Source organism: Stomoxys calcitrans, chromosome 5, assembly GCF_963082655.1.
Source record: "Stomoxys calcitrans chromosome 5, idStoCalc2.1, whole genome shotgun sequence".
Taxonomy (NCBI): domain Eukaryota; kingdom Metazoa; phylum Arthropoda; class Insecta; order Diptera; family Muscidae; genus Stomoxys; species Stomoxys calcitrans.
In genome coordinates, this window is record NC_081556.1 from 159853145 (window position 1) to 159873373 (window position 20229).

Here is a 20229-nt window from a genome sequence, read left to right on the forward strand (position 1 = left end):
AAAGTGACGATTTTAATCTGCAACTGGGCACAGTTTTTTTTGTTGTTAGGTAGGTTAAGTTGGAAGATGGGCTAAATCGAACTAAACAGGGTAGGGACGGGTGTAAAATCTTCTTAAGCTATAAAAGGAGTACTTTTTGCGCTAACCTGTATGCTAATATGGGACAGAAAGTTGTATTAGCCCCTCAACTTCTATGCCTCATATAGTATATACCCTCACCCTGGATCGGATTTGTCGAGTTCTATGCGCGATATCTCTTTTTAGGTAACCATAGAATATTGAATAAGAACTGTTATATAATTGGAGCTATATCAAATTATAGTCCGATTCGGATCATAAATGAATGCTGAACATTATAGAAGTCAGTGTGTAATATTTCAGTTCATTCGGATAAGAATTGCGCCTTGTAGGGGCTCACGAAGCAAAATCGCGATATCGATTTATATGGGAGCTGTATCAAGCTATTGATCGATTCAAACCATATTAAACACGCATATTGAAGGTCTTTAGAGGTACCGTTGTAGAAAATTTCTGCCAAATCGGATGGTAATTGCGCCCTCGAGAGGCTCCAGAAGTCAAGATCCCAGATCGGTTTATATGGCAGCTATATCAGGTTATGTACTGATTTGCGCCATACCTAACACAGTTATTGGAAGTGGTACCAAAACACCACGTGCAAAATTTCAGTCTAATCGGACGAGAATTGCGCCCTCTAGAGGCTCAAGAAGTCAAGACCCAAGATCGGTTTATATGGCAGCTATATCAAAACAAGGACCGATTTGGCCCATTTGCAATCCCAACCGACCTATACAAAAAAAGGAAATGTGCAAAATTTCAAGCACTTAACTTGACTCCTTCGAAAGTTAACGTGCTTGCGACAGACAGACGGATGGACGGACATGGCTAGATCGACTTAAAATGACATGACGATCAAGAATATATATACTTTATGGAGTCTCAGACGCATATTTCGAGGTTTTACAAACAGAATGACGAAATTAGTATACCCCCATTCTATGGTGGAGGGTATAAAAATACATATTTGGAGGCCATCGTAGCGTAGAGATTGGCATGTACGATCTTGTAGCTAAACGCCTGGATTCAAATCACGTCGAGAACATCAGAAAAAGTTTTCAAGGTTGATTATCCCCTTCTAGTGCTGGCGAAATTTGTGTGGCAATTACCTTCGACATTTTGCCGTGTTAACTTCTATGCTATGATAGTGGTGTTAAAAATAAGAAGGAGGGTCCTCATAAGCCTATATCAGATCTGTCGTTGATATTATAGAATATCCCCGCTGTTTCTTTATGGAATATTCATGGTCAAATTTGCGTATTTCCTGAATACTTACCAATATATGTTAAGGTAATTCATATTCACTTTTCTTGGCTAAATGGTAAGAAAAAGCTTTTGAGTTCCTATTTCCATAAGAACTCAAAAGTTTTTTTCTATTCTTTTTTTTTCAAAAACTAAATAAACAATGTTTTTTACAAAAGTAAAAAAAAAACAAGTAAAAAGACATTAAGTTCGGCCGGGCCAATCTTTGCATACCCACCACCTCGAGTATATAATATGTAAACCCCTTTTAGTCACAATCCGGTGAAAATTGGATAACTTAAGCACCCAATTCGGCACGGACATTGAGTGGTCTAATATATATGTCACTATTCAATTTTGTAGAACAAAATATTGATCTTTTTGGCAGATATATCCATTTATAAACCGATCTAAACCATATTAAGGTCGGATGTTGGGAGGTCTTAACCTACTCACTGTTTAAATTTTCAGCGAAATCGGGTAATAACTAAAGCTTTTATGGGCTTCAGTCCCCTTATCGGCAGATCGGTCTATATGGCAGCTATATCTAAATATAGTCCGATCTGAACCATATTTAGGTCGATTGTCAGGAGGCTAAAAATAGCTCAGTGTTTCAAATTTTAGTTAAATTTTAGTCAAATCGATTAAAAAATAAAACTTTTATGGGCTTCCGACCCTTTATCGGCAGATCGGTCTATATGACAGCCATATCTAAATATATTCCGATCTGTACCATATTTGAGTCGGATGTTGGGAGGCGAACACTATATATATGTATCGCCCGATTTGCACTTAAATGGCCGTAGTAGCTACCATTTTCAACCGATCTGCACAAACCGATTTGGTACGGATTGTTTTGTTACTGATTTTAACATATCTGCAAGATTTCATCCAAATCGGTTCAGATTTGGATATAGCTCCAATATATATGTATCGCCCGATTTACACTTATAAGGCTGTAATAAACACAATTTGCCACCGATCTGCCCAAAATTTGGCACGGATTATTTTGTTACTGATCTTAACATATCTGCGAGACTTCATCAAAATCGGTTCAGATTTAGATATAGCTCCCATATATATGTATCGTCCGATTTGCATTTGCAAATGGCCATAGTAGCTACAATTTTCAACCGATCCGTTAAAAAGTCGGTTCAGATTTAGACATAGCTCTCATACACATATATATTTATATGTTGCCCGAATTTATAATTGTAGGGTTGGTGTAGGGTATTATATAGCCGGCTCCGCCCGACTTTTGTCTTTCCTTACTGTGTTTTTTTAATTTGTTTATAACACATTATGACTAAAATAATTTAGTCGGTTTAGCAGTAAGTACCTGAGATTAGGCGAATATGCCTGCGGCACAATACAGCAGCGACTAATGAAACATACAATTCAAATTTTGTGGCAATCACATAGCAACGTTTGTGATTTAGTGGAAATTAATTTGCTGAATTGGTCTCTTAGTGAAATGACCTGCATTCTGGTCATGGCTTGTTGTGTTGTTTTGGTTTGTTTGCTGTAATGGCCCGTTTTGCAAGCATTGTCTTTGGAATGTGGCAACACAGATGGAGGATGGAACGTGTTGATAAGGCTAGTTAGTTAACTTTAGTATTCCGATTAAAGTGTCAAATGGCTGCTTGGCATGATGGCTGATTGGTATGAACGCGTAACCTTCAACCAATTTCGTGATTAATGATAATGAAGTGAGGTTTTTTTTGGCATTAACTGGAATGTTTGTTTCATTTGGACCATGCTTCATGTCAAGATGATAATTGAATATCGAAGGGGGTGTACACTGGCAGACAGACAGACAGTCAGTCAAATCCATTTCGGGCTTTACTACATCAATTTCCAAATATTTTGTTTTTTTTTTTGTTTACCAACTTGTCTTATTTTTGTGTGCATTTCAGTTGATTGGGATTTTAATATCCCTAACAGCAGCTACTGCCTCGGGCAAAAATGATAATTCCAACAAAAAAGGTTCAGAGAAGGTGGTAGCTTCCGCTGTTGCTGCGAAAAAAGAAAAAAGTACCGCACCAACTGTAGCTGAGTCATCTGCTGCTCCATTGACCAGTGTTCGTAGCGCAAAATCATTAAAATCCACTAAGCCCGGAGACAATCGAGGTAAACGTACCCTCTACGATTTCGGCAATGCTGGTTTCTTGTATCCACAAGTGGCAGCCAGAAGAGGAGGCTACAGTCCCGACCCGAGGGCCGCCTACAGTACTCAACCCGGTTACTTCAATGGCAATGGCATTGGTAAGTTTTTAGGAAATATATGTCATAATCATCTTAGCTTAATTTTATGCATTTGCCTTTGCTTAGGTCAATACCCTACGGACTATAACTACAATTATAGCCCCTATCCACAGTACTTGGAAGCCCCTGAGCCGATTATTGAAATCATCATCAAAGATGCCAATGAGACCTTGGCCAGTCCCCAGCCCACAGTGGTGAAGACGAAAAAGAAAAAGGAGAAGGTTCATGTTTTCTATGTCAACTACAAAAAGGATGAGAACAACAAACTGCACTTGGAAAGTCCCATTGCGTCGCTGAACAATGACGATAACGAAGAAGAGGAGGAAGAAGAAGAAATTATAGAGTATCCAGTCACTCCATTGCCCCCCGTGAAAACCACCACCTTGAGAACGATCATCCATCCCGACTCTGAGAAATATCATGGCAACAGTGGCATTCATGTAACATTCGGCACAGAGGATAAGTCACAAAGGGGCCACATTTTGCAGGAGCATGATGCCGAAAGTGTGCAGCGTCAGGTGGTAGCCGTGCCCGTGCCCCAGACTGGCATAAAGACGCAATTTGCTGGTAATTCAAGGCAGGATTTCCAAGGACATGCTCGTTCGCCATATACAAACAATTTCTTCCAATCTTCGTCCAATTTGCAGTATCAGAACACACAGCAGCAGTTGCCCAATCCACATGCCACCACATATTTCAGACCACCAGTGCAACACCAGCAGCAACAACAGCATCAGCAACAATCTCCACAGTTTAGCCAAACGTATCAGCAGAAACCTCAGTCACAGCTTAAATCACCTTTTGTATCGCAGCCTCCACAGAGTGCAGCTCTTCAATATCACCAACAACAGCAGAAACAATACCAAGCTCCGTCACAGCAGCAGCAGCAGCAACTTGGCAAACCCCTAAACCAAATACAACAACATATAGCTCAGCAATTGCAGCAACAGTCCCAGTACTATGTCAATCACAACCAATTGTATCAGCAACAGTCTCAGACCAACAACCAGAATGGCGCCTACTACAATACCCATACTCAGCAAAAGCCAACACAGGCTCCCAAGCAACCAATTGTCTTCCCTAGCGCCCCGCCCAAAGCTCAAGAATTGCCTAACAGACAGGCTGCACAACCCTACCAGCCCATCAAGTTTAGACCAACACCGGCTCCAGCTGCTCTTGCCAGCAGACCAACACCCATAGCCGCAAAACTGGAGAATACCCACTACAACTCCAAGCCCTACACCTTCCAAAGACAACCCCAATTCATTCAACAGCCCACTTTTACTGTTCAATCTCCCACTATTCCCCCACCCCAGTATTACAAACAACAACCGCAACCACAGTCGCAGTATCAACAGCATCAAACCGCGAATCATGCTCAAACTTCGAACTATCAGAGCAGTTCCAACTACTACACCCAGAACAAGAACCAACAGCCCCAGTCCTCCATACAATACCAGACCAAGTACCAGTCGCACCCTACGTCTGTGGGATCGTCTGCACCCGATTTGAGTTGGTTGGACATTAAACCCTCCAAAGAAACTCAGCTCTTCAAATCCATTCCCAAATTCGAACAACACATCACAGAGACCATTCCGAACAACTATCACCCATCGCAGTATCAAACTAAGAATCAAGTGATCCATGATATACCTGCTCCCAACCTAGCACCTCAACATCATCAACAGCAGCAACAACAACATCATCAACAGCAACAACAACAACAGAATCAGTATATCAGTGCCAACACCAATAGTTTTAGCACCTACAACCAACAAAGTCAAGTGCAATCCCAGTCTCAATTACCATCACAAACACAAACGCAACACCAGACCCAATTCACAAACTTTGTTACAACATCACAAAATCTGGTGCAACCGCAGCAAATCTCTTCGTCAACACCAGCTCCCCATTACGTGCAATCGACTGATGGTCAAAAAATTATGGTTGTAACTCCCATGCCCCCAAATGTTTATCAGCAGTACCAGGCGACTCACTATCCCTCCTCTGCCCAAGGTAGCCAACAGCAACAAACGCCGCAGGTCATTACTAGCATTCACCAATCGCAGGACCAGTACAACAACTATTTCCAGCAACCTAGACAGGGCTCAGGTTCGCTGACGCACGCCCAAGGTGAAGCCAACAATGGTGCTTCGGCTGCAAGCAGTAGCCAATTTGGGGTGTCCACATATCACTCGGATGTTTTCAAAGAGTTGGAACAACGCCAAAAGCAAGAGCCGCAGCCACTGCCGTCACAGAACGCTTACATACCTCCTAAGGAGGAAACGTCAACTGCCACCACCACCCCTAGTCCAAAAGCTCTTGCGCAGTTGCCAGCCGAAGTTCCCGATGACTTGAGACAGCAATTGCTCTCCTCCGGCATTTTGAGCCATGCGGACATTTCCGTCTTGGACTATGACAAGGAGGGAGCCACAGCCCTGGAGAATCTTCCCGCAGAACATTTGCAACACTTCTATGGTGCTGGTGGTGGTGCTCAAATCTCCGAATCCAAAAAGGTTTTGTCTGTAGTCAAGCCCAATGGTGACAAAGTGTCTTTGGATGCCAAAGATCTGGAGCGGGTAAAGGAGTCAAGTTCGGTGCCCCACAACAAACAAACCGATAGCAAGGTTGTGCGTTTCGATGGCCAGGAGTCGGAGGCTTTGCCCCTGACCAGCTCAACGGAGCGTCAATACAACCGATATCTGCCCTTGAAAATCAATGCTGCCAATTTCCCCAAACCCGATGTGGAGGAGCTTAAGTCAAGAACATTACAGAGTGTGGTTGTTCTGGCTCCCGTAGATACTCCCGCCGGCACTGATGGCTCCCTGATAGAAGACTCCAAAGAAGTGAAATTCTTAGGCGGCGATCTGATTAAGGTCTTGGTTAAAAAGCCTACCACAGAAAACTTCAAGCGGTGGCTGGAGAAGGAATCGAGGACAGATGTTGAACAACAATCAGTTGTTTTATTGGTAGCGAAGTAAGTACCTCCCCTTCATTTTCTTAATCGAGCAGTGGTGCTCAATTATTTTGCCCGTTTGTATCTTTTGCAGGCCATCTGATAGCACATCAGAACAGGAAATCTACATGTACGACATAACGACAGGCGAAGTCAACCGTCTAAATGGTGAGCTTTCGAGCAAATTCGTCAATGTGGCCGAAGAAAACGCCAGCACTGAAGATTTGGAACATGGCTCCACATTGGATCCCACATTTCTTGAATCCATGATGCAGAAGACCTCAAGCTAAACTCCCCGACTGCTGTTTGTACTCCCCTAACACTTCTACGATAATGCGTTCGCCAAACTGTCACAAACAAGTGCCACACAAAGCTAAAGCATTCTATGAAGCGCCATGTTTTCCTCGTTTTTAGGCAAAATTTCTCCAAGTGTATTTCGAACAAATATTGTTAGGCTCCCCCAAATGTTTCTCCCTCTACGAGATTCCAGGATAACAAGTTATGGGTCCTTGGTGGTCTCGTTTACGACTAAACCATTGCCAATTTTGTGCATTACCTTGGAAAATTTTGCAAGAGCAGTTTTATAAACAAAAACAAAAAGTGTAAGAATAAGTCTCGGCGCTCTAATTTCCGCTCAATTTCAGTTTTAGTGCTTGCTATTTGTTATTGCTCTCCGTGTTGCCGGAGAGAAGAGTTGTTTATAAAACTGTTTGTTAAGCCCTACTAATTTTAGTTAATTGTTATTAAACTATTTTATTATTTGATTTGTACATATTGATTTTTTTTTTATATAATTACATACACATATTTACTATGTCTAAATTACTTACTATTGTTAGTAAATAAAATTTTTTATACAAAAGTATTATTTGTTGTTGTTGTAGCAGGACACCATCAGGATTGAAAGTATCCTTTGTGATTGGCTTTATTCGCTTATAGGCTTATTTACACCGATCGCAAATCTAGTTTTTCGGCGAGATTTCAGAAATCTCCTGCTTTATTTTTAGTGCGAGGAAATCTATTTAATTGAGCAGATTTGGAGAACATCTCTTTCGAAAGTGGTTTTGCAATCCGAAGAATTCCAATGCAACATTGCATTGCCTTGAAACGTGACTTGAAACGTAGTGAAAACGGGTTTGGCAAATTTGCTCAAATTAGGTGGATTTGGGGTGTAGTGTAAAGTGGTTTTAAAGTGTCTTTGACTTCGACTAAGTAGTGCAAGTTACGACCAATCGTTTCTTATTATCTATTAATTGCATTTTAGCCATAACCCATCAGTACAACTTTGCGCTGATATTTTTTACAGAACATCTGACTTGCACTGGATAGGACTAAAATAAAATACAGCAATTATTTATTTATTTGTGCAAAGTGAAAGTTATTGACTGATGTCGTGAGGATGTCGATACTACACCAAAACAGACTAATAATTAAGCAGTTCAAACAGAGAGTGAACCAATGGAAAATGAAAGCCGGAGGATATAAAAAGGAGGTCCCTTATCATTGAGCTTAAACTTGAATCGGACTGCACTCATTGATATGTGAGAAGTTTTCCCCTGTTCCTTAATGGAATATTCATGGGCAAATTTGCATTTGCAGATAGATTGAAAAGATCAAACAATTAAATCGTGCTAAGTTCGGCCGGGTCGAATCTTGGGAACCCACCACCATGGATTCGACTAAAAATATGTATACAAAATAAATTTAGTTGCTGTCAAACAGGCGAAAATTAAAATTCTAGAAACCGACCAAGGATGGGAGCTATATCAGGTTATAGACCGATTTAAACCGTACTCGGCGCAGTTGTTGGAAAAACAGAACACCATCTGCAAAATTTTAGCCAAATCGCGGCTTCCAGGGGCTCAAGAAGTCTAATCGGTTGATCGGTTTATATGGGACATATATTCAAAACTGAACCCAAATATGACCCATTTGGAGAGATGGGTTTCTACCGGGTAAATACCCAACACTTGGGTATTTATTGGGTAAATATCCAATAAATACCTTTTTTGGGTATTTATAATTTGTCGATATCTTGGACAAAAAAAAAAATATTTTCCAAACAATTTTGATTATTTCGTTTTCTTTTTAAATAAACCTGATGTTATGATCTCATAAAATCGGATTTTAGTTATATATAGCCGCTATGTAGACCGATCTCCAGACTTAAAATCTTGAGGCAATAAATTGGTCATTTTTCATCCGATTTCGATAAAATTTGACACAGTGATTTCTGGTTAACCCCTACCCATTTCTGAGATGTGTGGTTGAAATCGGACTATATTTGGATATGTATTCCATGGTATTGCGGCCATAAGAGGCCCATTTATTACTCGAATTCGATGAAATTTGGCACAGTGTGTTCTGGTAGACCCCGACCTATCATTGTCAAATTTGGTCCAGATCGGACCATATTTGGATATAGCTGTCATATGGACTGATTTCCCGATATAGTGTAATGAGCCTATAAAAGGTGCATTTTTCATCCGATTTCAATGAAATTTGGCACAGCGAGTTCTGGTGCCCCTCTTAACTTTTTGTTGATTATCGTCAAGTTCAGACCATATTTTGATATAGCTGCCATATAGACCTATCTCCCGATATAGGAGCATTTTTCATCCGATTTGGATGAAATTTGAAACCGTACGTTTGGGTACCCCTCTAAACCATTTTGTTGAATATCGTCCAGATAGGACCATATTTGGATATAGCTGCCATGTAGACCGATCTCCGGCTATGGAGTATTAAGCTCATAAAACTAGAATTTTTCATCCGATTTTGATGAAATTTTAAACAGTGAGTTTTGGTAGCCTTCTAAACCTTTTAGTTGAGTATCAAAACCCATTTTATGGCCTCAATACCATATATCGGGAGATCGGGCGGTCGGTCTAAGGGCAGTTATATCCAAATATAGTGCGATCTGAACCACACTTCACAAAAATGGGTATTTTTATATCCAAGATATCTGCAAAATTATAAATACCCAGGTATTTACCCAATTTACCGGGTAAATACCTTTTGGGTATTTACCCATTTGCAATCCCTAACGACCTACATCAATAGTAGGTATCTATACAAAATTTTAAGCGGCTAGCTTTATGCGTTCGACCGCTATCGTGATTTCGACAGACGGACGAACGGACATGGCTAGATTGACTTCTCATCAAGAAAAACATTATTCGAAGCACCACCACGAAAACGAGAAAGATTATTATATGGAGATTAAGGCTCAAAACTCAATCAAAAACGACTTCCAAAGTTCCAATAGAAAACATTTAAGGCGTAGCGCGATAAATTACTATATGTCAAAGAAAATATTGTATATTTGCCACATGGCCAAAGGTGTTTTTTACGGATTAATAGCGGAGTAGGAAAAAGGTAATGTATTTTGCCTTAAACTAAACAAGTTTGTTCTTGGTAGCTATTTATAAAAAAAATCATAGTTATAAATGGTTTATTAAAGTAGGATCTAGTGCAACGAGTTTGCTTGAAGAGCACTGAAAATAAATTGTTGGTCATTGTGAACACAGAAAAAGGTATTTGTAGCTTTAAAAAAATTATATGAGTAGCTTGAAAAAAAATTGTTGTGATTGTATATTGCTAGAGAATTAAGTAAGTAAAAAGGCATTAAGTTCGGCAGAACCCACCATCTCGGGTATATATGAAAACCCCCCGGTGAAAATTGGATAATAATAATATTGAGTGGTCCTATAAATATAAGTCACTGTTGAGTTTTGTACTTAAAATTTCAACAAAATCGGGTAATAAATAAAGCTTCAGACCCTTAATCGGTACATCGGTTTATATGACGGCTATATCTCAATACAGTCCGATCTTTACCATATTTGGGTCGGATAGCGGGTGGCTTAAACTACTTACTGTTTAAAATGTCACCGAAATCGGATCAGACCCTTTATCGGCAGATGGGTCTATATGGCAGCTATATCTAAATATATTTCGATCTGAACCACGTTTGGGTCCTATATTAAGAGGCGTAAAACTACTCAATGTTTCAAATTTCAGCGAAATCGGTTAAAAAATAATGCTTTTATGGGCTTCAGACCCTTAATCGGGAGATTGGTCTATATGGTAGCTATACCTAAATATAGTCTGATTTGATCCATATTAAGGTCAGGTATCAGGAGGCTTAAGATAACCCTCGGGTAATAAATAAAGCTTTTATGGGCTTCAGACCCTTTATCGGCAGATCGGTATATATGGCAGCTATTTAAAAATATAGTCCGATATGGACCATATTTGGATCAGATACCGGTGTGTTGCAAACGGAATGACTAAATGAATATACCTCCTCTACTACGGTGGTGGGTATAAAAAAATTTCGCGTTTAGTAAACAATTTATTATAACTAAACTTCAAATGGAAATTTGTCCATGAGCACTACATTAAGGAACCGGAGCAAACTACTCACAAATCAGTGCTGTCCGATTCAATTTTAAGCTCAATGATAAGCTTTAAACAAATTAAATTATTTCCGATGGTAAATCATTAAACTATTTTTGCGAGCTTAATTGAAGAAATTACTCTTTTGTAGGATCATGGCAAAATAGGTGTTGCAACTTTTCTCTCCAGAATGGTTAACGCCAAAAATCATGTATGTGTCAACATGTTTCCAAATATCTTTATAGAAGATTTAGAGAATTATTCATCTGCGGCTGAACTTACCAACCAGGAAAAGAATCACACAATTCGCTGGAGTTAAACGCGTTATTTGCAAAGACAAAATTCCAAACGTAGTCCTTTTACGTTGCAAACACCTGCAAATTTGCTACATATGCCCGCTTAGTTTGCAAGCTAATGCCATTTCACAAGGATTTGGCACATCTTTTTCTTCTTATTGCCGTTCAAATGTGGTATTTTTTTAATAAAATTAATATTTTGAGCAAATTCCCTAAATCTCTTTCAATCTTTAAAAAATGAAATAAGACCCCAAAAATTATTGGGGGTTATTTTATTTCCTATTCGGTGACTTTTTTCATTTATTGGGGAATTATTTCATTTGAATTTTTGGGGATATAATTAATTTTTAGTTTTTGGGATTATTCCATTGAACAAATATGTTGCATTCTTCCTTGTTTTATGTTATCATTCCGATAAAATGATGACACCATATGTTTTAATAAACGGCAATAATAAGCGGAGATAAACCAAGCCGCTAAGTAATAATTTTTCTCCATACAAACTAAGCGAGAAAATCCACTTAGTTGGTAAATAAAACACGTCCATTATCTGTGAACACATTATATCGATACAACTTGCACTGATGTTCTATCTGGAACCTCTGACTTGCACTTGACATCATTTGTTGCCCTAGTCTTAACTATTTTAGGCACCAACAATATGAACTTGGAGTATACTTATAATTCAGAGATATTTGAAATCAATGTAAATGAGACCCAACCATTCCCTTAAAGTTTTGGTTGAAACAATAATCTAAGCCATTTGGTTTTGTGATATGGGTATCAAAATTGGTTAAAGACTATTCGGCTTTCTATTACAAATATAAATAGCTAAGAAACGGTAAAAGCCAGGCAGAGTCGACTATTCAATACCTTTTTTAAACGTTATGTACCTTCTTGCGAAAAGAAAAGTTTGGTACTTGTGAATATATGTGAACTTAAAGCACAGATCCGTATTTATAACGAAATCGATGTTTTTATGTGTCTTGTGATTAAAATGGGTTATATTGCAAAAATATTAATTGACATATATTTATCATAGAATATAGCGTAAAACACCCAATAACAAGCAATGTATATGAGGAAGGGGCTAAAAGTTCCGAGCATTTTCTCAACTCAACACTTTGAAATCTATCTACTCTCTCAACTTTATTAAATTTGAATAAAAAACGTGCTTTTGTACAATAAAAACCGAAAGATTGGTTTGAGATGAACAAGTCAAATCGCAATATCAATTTTAGAGGAAATTTTAGCTATGTGTAGTTTACTTGGCACAGTTATAGAAGACACAAACTTAACCTGCTATACCAAATATAACTAAAATTAGGTGGACAATTGTTTGCCCTCAAGAGGTCGAATCAGAGATATGTTGGGTAGCTACCACAAGCTTATAAATCAGGAAGTTAAAATAAGAGTGTACACTCGATTAATCGTTACTTCATTATTCGCGATCTTTCAAAAAATCTAATAATTGAAATCGATACATTTTCAAATAAACAAATAATCGGAAAATTTGGGGCGGTTAATCGATTAATGTTAAAAGAAGCTTAAAACCTATGAATTGTGTCATTTGTCTGAATTTTTTGGATCATTTAAGCCTAACTTGGGCAAAATTCTATTCGATTGGGACGACATTTTTTTGCTTTAGTTGAAAGAGGAAGATCTAATAGGCCGAATCCCTATGCACTATTTACAAAGCAAATGGGCACCCATATGTGATAAATATTTACAGGATAAGATCTCAAAAAGTATCTCGTTTAGTTTTTGGGCATATTGAACGATTAATCGACAACCTCTTTCGGGTTTCTTTTGTTTTTTTCTTCCAGCCAACACGCATGGGATGTCCCGTATGAATGCAGTGCATTGCGTTGGCGAAAGGAAATTAGGAATTGTAGGGGGGAAAAGGATGTAGTGCATATTGACATTTGTCTTAAATCTTTGGATGTCAAAGTGAGTGGGAAAAACATTAGCCGGAAGTCGATTCCACATACGAACGGTTCGGGCGAAATAAGAATTCTCTTTATAATGCATTGTACGGTCCGCTGGCCAATCAATTACAAACGAGTGTGAGTTCCTGGAATATCTAGTATCCCTGACATACATCCTTACATCAGGAATAAGAAGACGAATATCAGACGAACACACACCATGAAAGTACCGATAGAACAGCGCCAAACAACCCACATTGCGACGATGATGAAGGGAGGCAATAGAGTTGGATACCCCACTGTCCCCAATGCCATCGCTCTTCTCTGTACACGGTCCAGTAGCTCCAGGGATGATTTTGAAGTTCCAGCCCATACATGTGAGTTGTACTCCATTTTCGGTCTTATGAAAGTGGTGTAGATGTTAAGGAGATCAGACGGAGTGAAGTAATTCTTACACCGTTTAAGGAAGCCTAAATACTTGAATGCTTCTTTCGACACTACAAATACATGTTTAGTCCAACGGACATCACTTTGTATTTTCATGCCCAAAACATCAAGACCTTCTGATTGCTCAACATCTACACCGTTGATAGACAAAGATGATCGTAATGGGTCTGCGAATCGTTTGTGTGACAACAAGCACCACTGAGTCTTTGTCGATTCATTCGACCCCACTCAGAGATGCACAGCAAATCCTGGCAGAGTGTATCGTCCATAACCCGTCTCTTGTCATCAATCTCTCGAAGACTCGGCCTATGGTCGAATGAGTACGAATGACAGAGATTACTGTCATCCGCAAATGCGTAGATCGGATTTGATGTCTGACCTAACAGATCGTTGATGAAAAAAAGAAAAAGAGAAGGAGAAAGAACAGAGCCCTGGGGTATACCTGCCGTCAATTTGTGCACATTGGATGAGAACCCATCTATAACGACTCGAATAGTGCGATTTATTATGCGACACCAAATGCGACAAGCTTTGAAAGTAATGAACAAGTAATAAAAGGATTTAAAAAAGTAGTATTGGTGAAAATAGCAATTTTTTTATTTTTGATATAAATAACGCAGTTTTAATTCAGTTCTGCTCATATTTGGAACATTTAAGATGCCTAGATATCGAAATCCCAATATGAACCAGATCGGACCATATTTGGATATAGTTGTCGTATAGGACAATCATCTTGACGTTGCAAAATAATGCAAAATGTATTAATAACCAGTAATGGTGTTTACTATTAAATATACCAAGGGTCATTAACATTTCAAACTTTGTTGATGAATTCTTTGATTCGTAAAATTTATTGCCATTAGCCATGGTTGGGTATTAATCTTCTGTGTGTACGTAAACCAGCTGAAAATTAGATTAATATCAAAAGTTCTATCATATTGACCACAAAAGGGGTTGTCAAGTCTAACGCTCACATTAATTAAATTCATATCAATGTAAATATTGAGACAATAAAGTTAAACAAATGACTATCACGTGATGGGCAAACAATTTATAAAATCCTTTACATGCAACATGGAACCCTCAAGCACATTGAGGTATTGGATTTGAGGTGGAAACGTGACACAAATTTATGTGTCACGTTTGAGTCATGTTACTCGTGAGTAAAATAAAACTGTGCGTGAGTTAATCATATTTAAGGTCGCTCTCGATAGCCGAGTTGGTAGGGTGCTCAGATTACCAGTACAGGGGACGTTAGTTTAATTCCCAACAATGATCAATGAACTAAAATAGTCGAAGTGAGTCTAATCATACAAAGGAATTTTATATCCATTAGAGAGCAAAATGTAAGGTAACATTTTGTTTCGACAGGCTTTAGCTTAGAATGGTATTTAATGTAAAATCAAATTTAGGAACAAATAAAAGCGCGCCAAGTTCGAATTCTGTTTAAAATTAATACAAAATAGATTTAGTTGAAGGGCATACATAGCAAACTTCTTTCACACCAACAAAAATTAAAGTTCTAGGAACCAAATTAGGATAATGGCGAGAACGGGTGCTATATCAGGTTATAGACTGAATTAGACCGCGCTTAGCACAGTTGTTGGAAGTCGTATCAGAACACCACATGCGAAATTTCATCCAAATCGGAATCCAAAAATTGCGGCTTGTTTGGACTCAAGATGTCAAATCGGGAGGTAAATTTTTTTGGAGCTACACCGGGTTATCTGCAAACTGCAAAATTTTTGCCAAATCGGACAAAAATTGCGCGTCTAAGGCTCAAGAAGTCAAATCAGGATATCGGTTTATATGGGACCTATATCCAAACTGAACCGAAACTCTAATAGAAATATTCCAATTCCGCCTGGTATTATTTTGCTCGCAGTATTGGCAATAATTTTTAATACCATTTGGTATCAATTCAATACCAGACAAAGGAGGCTATTAAGAACTGACAGCTTCACATTTGTAAACATTTGATGTTTCATTCAACCATCCGTTATGGTTTTTGTACCATACGGCGTTGTAATACCGTGTGGTACTGAAATGAGCACGTTTGGTATCAACTTTTCTCTGCCAAAACAACAATTTTCAAAGATATTTAATACCAACTTGTATTGGCAAAGTACCGTCCTCGATCAGTGTAGTCTTTTTCAAACGTGAAGCGATATTAAAGTTTACCGCTTTTAGCCTCCTGGAGGCCAATGTGGCGGAGAGGCTCATGCCACTGAACGCCTGAGTTCGAATACTGACGAGAACATCAGAAACATTTACAGCCTGCGGGCAACAGGTGAATTATGAATCTTCTCACGTTCACATCCCTTGACTACACCTTCTATCGTTTGTACCCCACGGGACCTGTTGATTTATTCAAAGCGCATGACACTCGCTTATGACTTTTATGGGGAGACAACAGGATACTAATTGGGTGAATGTGTTTATCTTCTGGCCACACTCTTTTAGTTTTTCAACTGAAAACGCAAATGATGGATCGGAAAGTGCCTAAATATAAATTTAGGGAATATTTCGGAAAATTGCGCAATTTTTTTTGTGGAAATTTTAATGCCAATGATTTTGGCTATGTGGTTTTTCCTTTTATGAAATTTTTTAAATTTTTTGGCTTTATCCCAATATTTTTGGATTCGATCAGCAATTTAAATGACCACAGAGCGATTGTATGGGATATATGGGCCGTTTTCTGGTCATTGCTGGGATCTGTAGTATATGTGGGTAAGTACAATACATACTTAATGACAGTGAATATGCTAAAAGGAGTTAACAAATATTTGTTTTAAGTTTTTGGTCAATATGAAAATAGCCTATGTATTGCAAAAATTTTCAAAGTGAAAGTATTCCAAACAGATTTTGTCAAAAAAGTAAATCAATACTACAAAAAATCAATACATCAAGCAAATACAATATTTTGTTTGTGATTTTTTATGAGATGGTTAGGCAGAGAGAAAAGTTGTATTTAAACTAAGGATCCGGAGCGGGTACCTTTTTTCCACTGCACTCCCCTCCGCCAATAATTTTTCGCTCCACACCGAGATTTTTTTCCCTCAGCTCCTTTACATTTAAATTGACAAGTGGTAACTCCTCGAAATATTCGTCTAAGACCCCATATAGTATATATATTCTTGATCGACGAGACATTTTATGTCGATATAGCCATGTCTGTCTGTCGAAAGCACGCTAACTTTTGAAGAAGTAAAGCTAGTCGCTTGAAATTTTTCACAAATACTTCTTATTAGTGTAGGTCGGTTGGTATTGTAAATGGGCCATATCTTATCCGATTGGAATGAAATTTTGCATGACGTGTTTTATTATGATAGCCAACAACTGTGCCAAGTATGGTTCAAATCGGTCCATAACCTGATATAGCTGTCATATAAACCGATCTAGAGTCTTGACTTCTTGAGCCTCTAGAGGGCGCAATTCTTATCCGATTGGAATGAAATTTTGCACGACGTATTTCGCTATGACTTCCAAGAACTGTGCTAAATTAGGTTTAAATCGGTCAACAACCTTATATAGCTGCCATATAAACCGATCTTGAATCTTGACTTCTTGAGGGCGCAATTCTTTTCCGATTTGAATGAAATTTTGCATGAAGTATTTTGTTATGATATCCAACAACTGTGCCAAGTATGGTTCAAATCGGTCCATAAACTGATATAGCTGTCATATAAACAGATCTGGGGACTTGACTTCTTGAGCTTCTAGAGAGCACAATTCCTACCCGATTTGGCTGAAATTTTACATGACGTATTTTATTATGTCTTTCAACAACTGTGCCAAATAAGGTTCAAATCGGTTCATAACTTGATATAGCTGCCATAAAAACCAATCTGGGATCTTGACTTCTTGAGTCTCTAGAGGTCGCAATTATTATCCGATTTGCCTGAAATTTTGTACGACCGTCAACACACGTGTTTTATATGGTCAGAATTGGTCTATAGCCTGATACAGCTCCCATATAAATCGATCTCTCTATTTTACTTCTTGAGCCCCCAAAGGGCGCAATTCTTATTCGAATTGGCTGACATTTTACACAGGTCCCCAAAATATAATTTAATAGTGGTCCGAACCGGTCCATATCTTGATATCGCTCTAATAGCAGATCAAATCTTTTCTTTTATCCTTTTTTTGCCTAAGAAGAGATGCCGGGAAAAGAACTCGACAAATGTGATCCAGGGTGAAGGGTATATAAGATTCGGCCCGGCCGAACTTAGCACGCTTTTACTTGTTTTTAATATTTTAGGAACAACTATATTTTATCAAATTCGACACCAAACTTTCTCTGAACGTCCCTAGATCAGTGCGACATTAATTCAATATACTTTTCCCTATTTTCAGTGGGATTTGGATTTGGAGTCCATCACATCAGTTCAACGAAAAAACACCAGGAGCTGCATGACAAGACGGTAATTGCGTACTTCACCAATTGGGCTCAGCTATTCTTCCTTTTCATATTGGGTGGCTATGCTCTGTTGAACACTTGGAGCAACTTGCAGAACCTGCAAAGCTTGCTCTGCGGGATATACAAAATTGATTTTCAATTTGAACAGGCCATCGGACGAGTGTTCAATTACACTCGCATGAGGAAGCACATGTGTATTCAGGTCATTGTGACATTTGTGGTAACAGCATCTCTGTCCATGGTGAACTGCATCATAATCTATTGGGATCCTGAAGATCTCAACTTCAAGTCGACTTGTTTTTGGTTTGTCTGCTTTTTCCCGTTATTATTGCTGACATTCAAAGAACTTCAGTTCTATAATTTGATGTTCATTCTCAAGTCGAAGTTTGATGTCATCAACGAAGAACTGGCTGGCTGTGTTGGGAATAGCATTCTGGGCATAAACTTCATGCCCAGGAATCTATGTGAGAGAATTGCTAAACCACAATGCACCTTGGAAACCCTAAAGCATCTGCTACAGATATACGCAAATTTAGGCGACTGTGTGGAATTGTTACTACGCATCTTTGCCTGGCACTTGGTGCTGATGACGTGCGCCTCTTTTGGAGCGATAACCATAGAAGGATACAATCTCTTCGCTGCCTTGGTGGCCCGGACTATACAAATGGGTTATTATCAGGTGGTAGTTATTATATGCTGGTGTCTGGTGCAAATCGGGGTCATTGGAGTGAATGTTAGTGCCTGTTGCAAAACAAACAATGCGGTGAGTTGTAATGTACATATTTGTTATATTAATTCAGTTGTGCCATTTAGATGTCCCTTACGGGTACTCTGTTGCATAGAATTGCTGCTGATTGCGTTGCGGTGCCCGAGCTCCATTCAATTCTTCAAATATTCTCCTTGGAGGTAATGCAGCGTAAAGATTGCTTCACTGCTGCCGGTTTCTTCAACATGGACTACAAATTGATAACATCAGTAGGGACCCTTTATATAAGTGGTTCTATATTTTCAATAATGGGCTTGTTTTCCATTTCAGATTGTAGCTGCCGTTACCACTTATCTGTTGATAATCATACAGTTCCACACGAGTTTGGATAAACGTTTTATATCAAACAATGTCTAAATTCTTGTGTATGTTTTTCAATGTCACTTTGGACCTTTTTGAAGTTCTTCATTCAGCTTCTTTATTTAATTATCTAAAAGCGAATGCTGCATATGATCTTTCTTACTATCGTTTGGTGTGTGGTATGTTAGGTTAGACCTTTATTTTGAGGCGCTTTATTTGAACTACTTGAACTTTCTTCGATCTATTTTACATACACGCGAAAAAAAATCCATAAAATAGCAAACCAAACTTTTTGTTTAAAAATTAGACTAATGTTTAAAGAACGATTATGTAACTATCTTTCATTTAATAGTTGATATACATTTATAGATTAAAGATTGATTCATTTTTTATCTGGTTATGAAATTTCAGAATAGATAAATGAATATATTTAAGAAACTTTAAAAGCCAATAGTGGAGGTGTTAACCAGATTATGTGCAAAATTTTCAACCGCCTATATTTTATTGCTAAAACAGCAAAAATTTCCTATTGTTTTCAGATGGCAAACAGTTGAAAGTTGTGTACAAAGTTTACAAATACTTCAAAATCTTTAAAATACATCTCATTTAACTTTAAGATTATGTAACTTATTTTTTGTCTAATTTTCTACAACGTGGAAAACTTTTAGCAATTTTAAATAAAAGCAGACTAAATAGCTTCAAATATCTTTTTTTTTTTACTTTCAAAAGAAAGAAGAAAAAATTGCGCCTAAAATTGCCATAAAACCAATAGCTTTTTTAAATAAATATAAACTAGTAAACAGAAGGAAAAAAATTCTATTCAACAGGAAAAAGTGTGGGGTCAAAATTGTCCTTCATAAGTCCGACATTTCGGCATATCTATATAAACACACCCCTGACATCCGCAAATGTTTTTGAAAAACCCGCCGTGTTTTGTATTCCAGGACATATCAGTGTCCCAGGAGCTTAAGGTATAAATACCAAGATGCATCGAAACCGAGGGCGCCCGGTACAGCGACCTTTTTGCAAAAATTTGATTTTAACGTTTGCATATTTTCAACGTTTTCAATTAATTTGTTGATTGATCCAATTAAAAATTTCATAAATTTCATTTTTATACCCACAACCGAAGG

The 20229-nt window shown here is 38.2% G+C and overlaps 2 protein-coding genes across 2 annotated transcripts in view; both read left to right on the top strand.

Annotated features, from left to right (window-relative positions):
- Positions 1–7332, top strand: part of LOC106081927 (alpha-protein kinase 1) — a 50731-nt gene extending 43399 nt beyond the window's left edge. The window contains exons 3-5 of the mRNA XM_013244200.2: positions 3234–3582; positions 3649–6559; positions 6633–7332. Coding sequence (XP_013099654.2) covers positions 3234–3582; positions 3649–6559; positions 6633–6828 — 3456 coding nt within the window. The 3' untranslated portion in view covers positions 6829–7332. The remainder of the gene's footprint in view (positions 1–3233; positions 3583–3648; positions 6560–6632) is intronic.
- Positions 7333–11129: 3797 nt separating this feature from the next.
- Positions 11130–19340, top strand: LOC106081910 (putative gustatory receptor 2a). The gene is made up of 5 exons (XM_059369984.1): positions 11130–11150; positions 15801–15900; positions 17967–18793; positions 18844–19005; positions 19067–19340. The coding sequence occupies exons 1-5, from the start codon at positions 11130–11132 to the stop codon at positions 19151–19153; spliced, it is 1197 nt and encodes a 398-aa protein (XP_059225967.1). The 3' UTR covers positions 19154–19340.
- Positions 19341–20229: the final 889 nt, after the last annotated feature.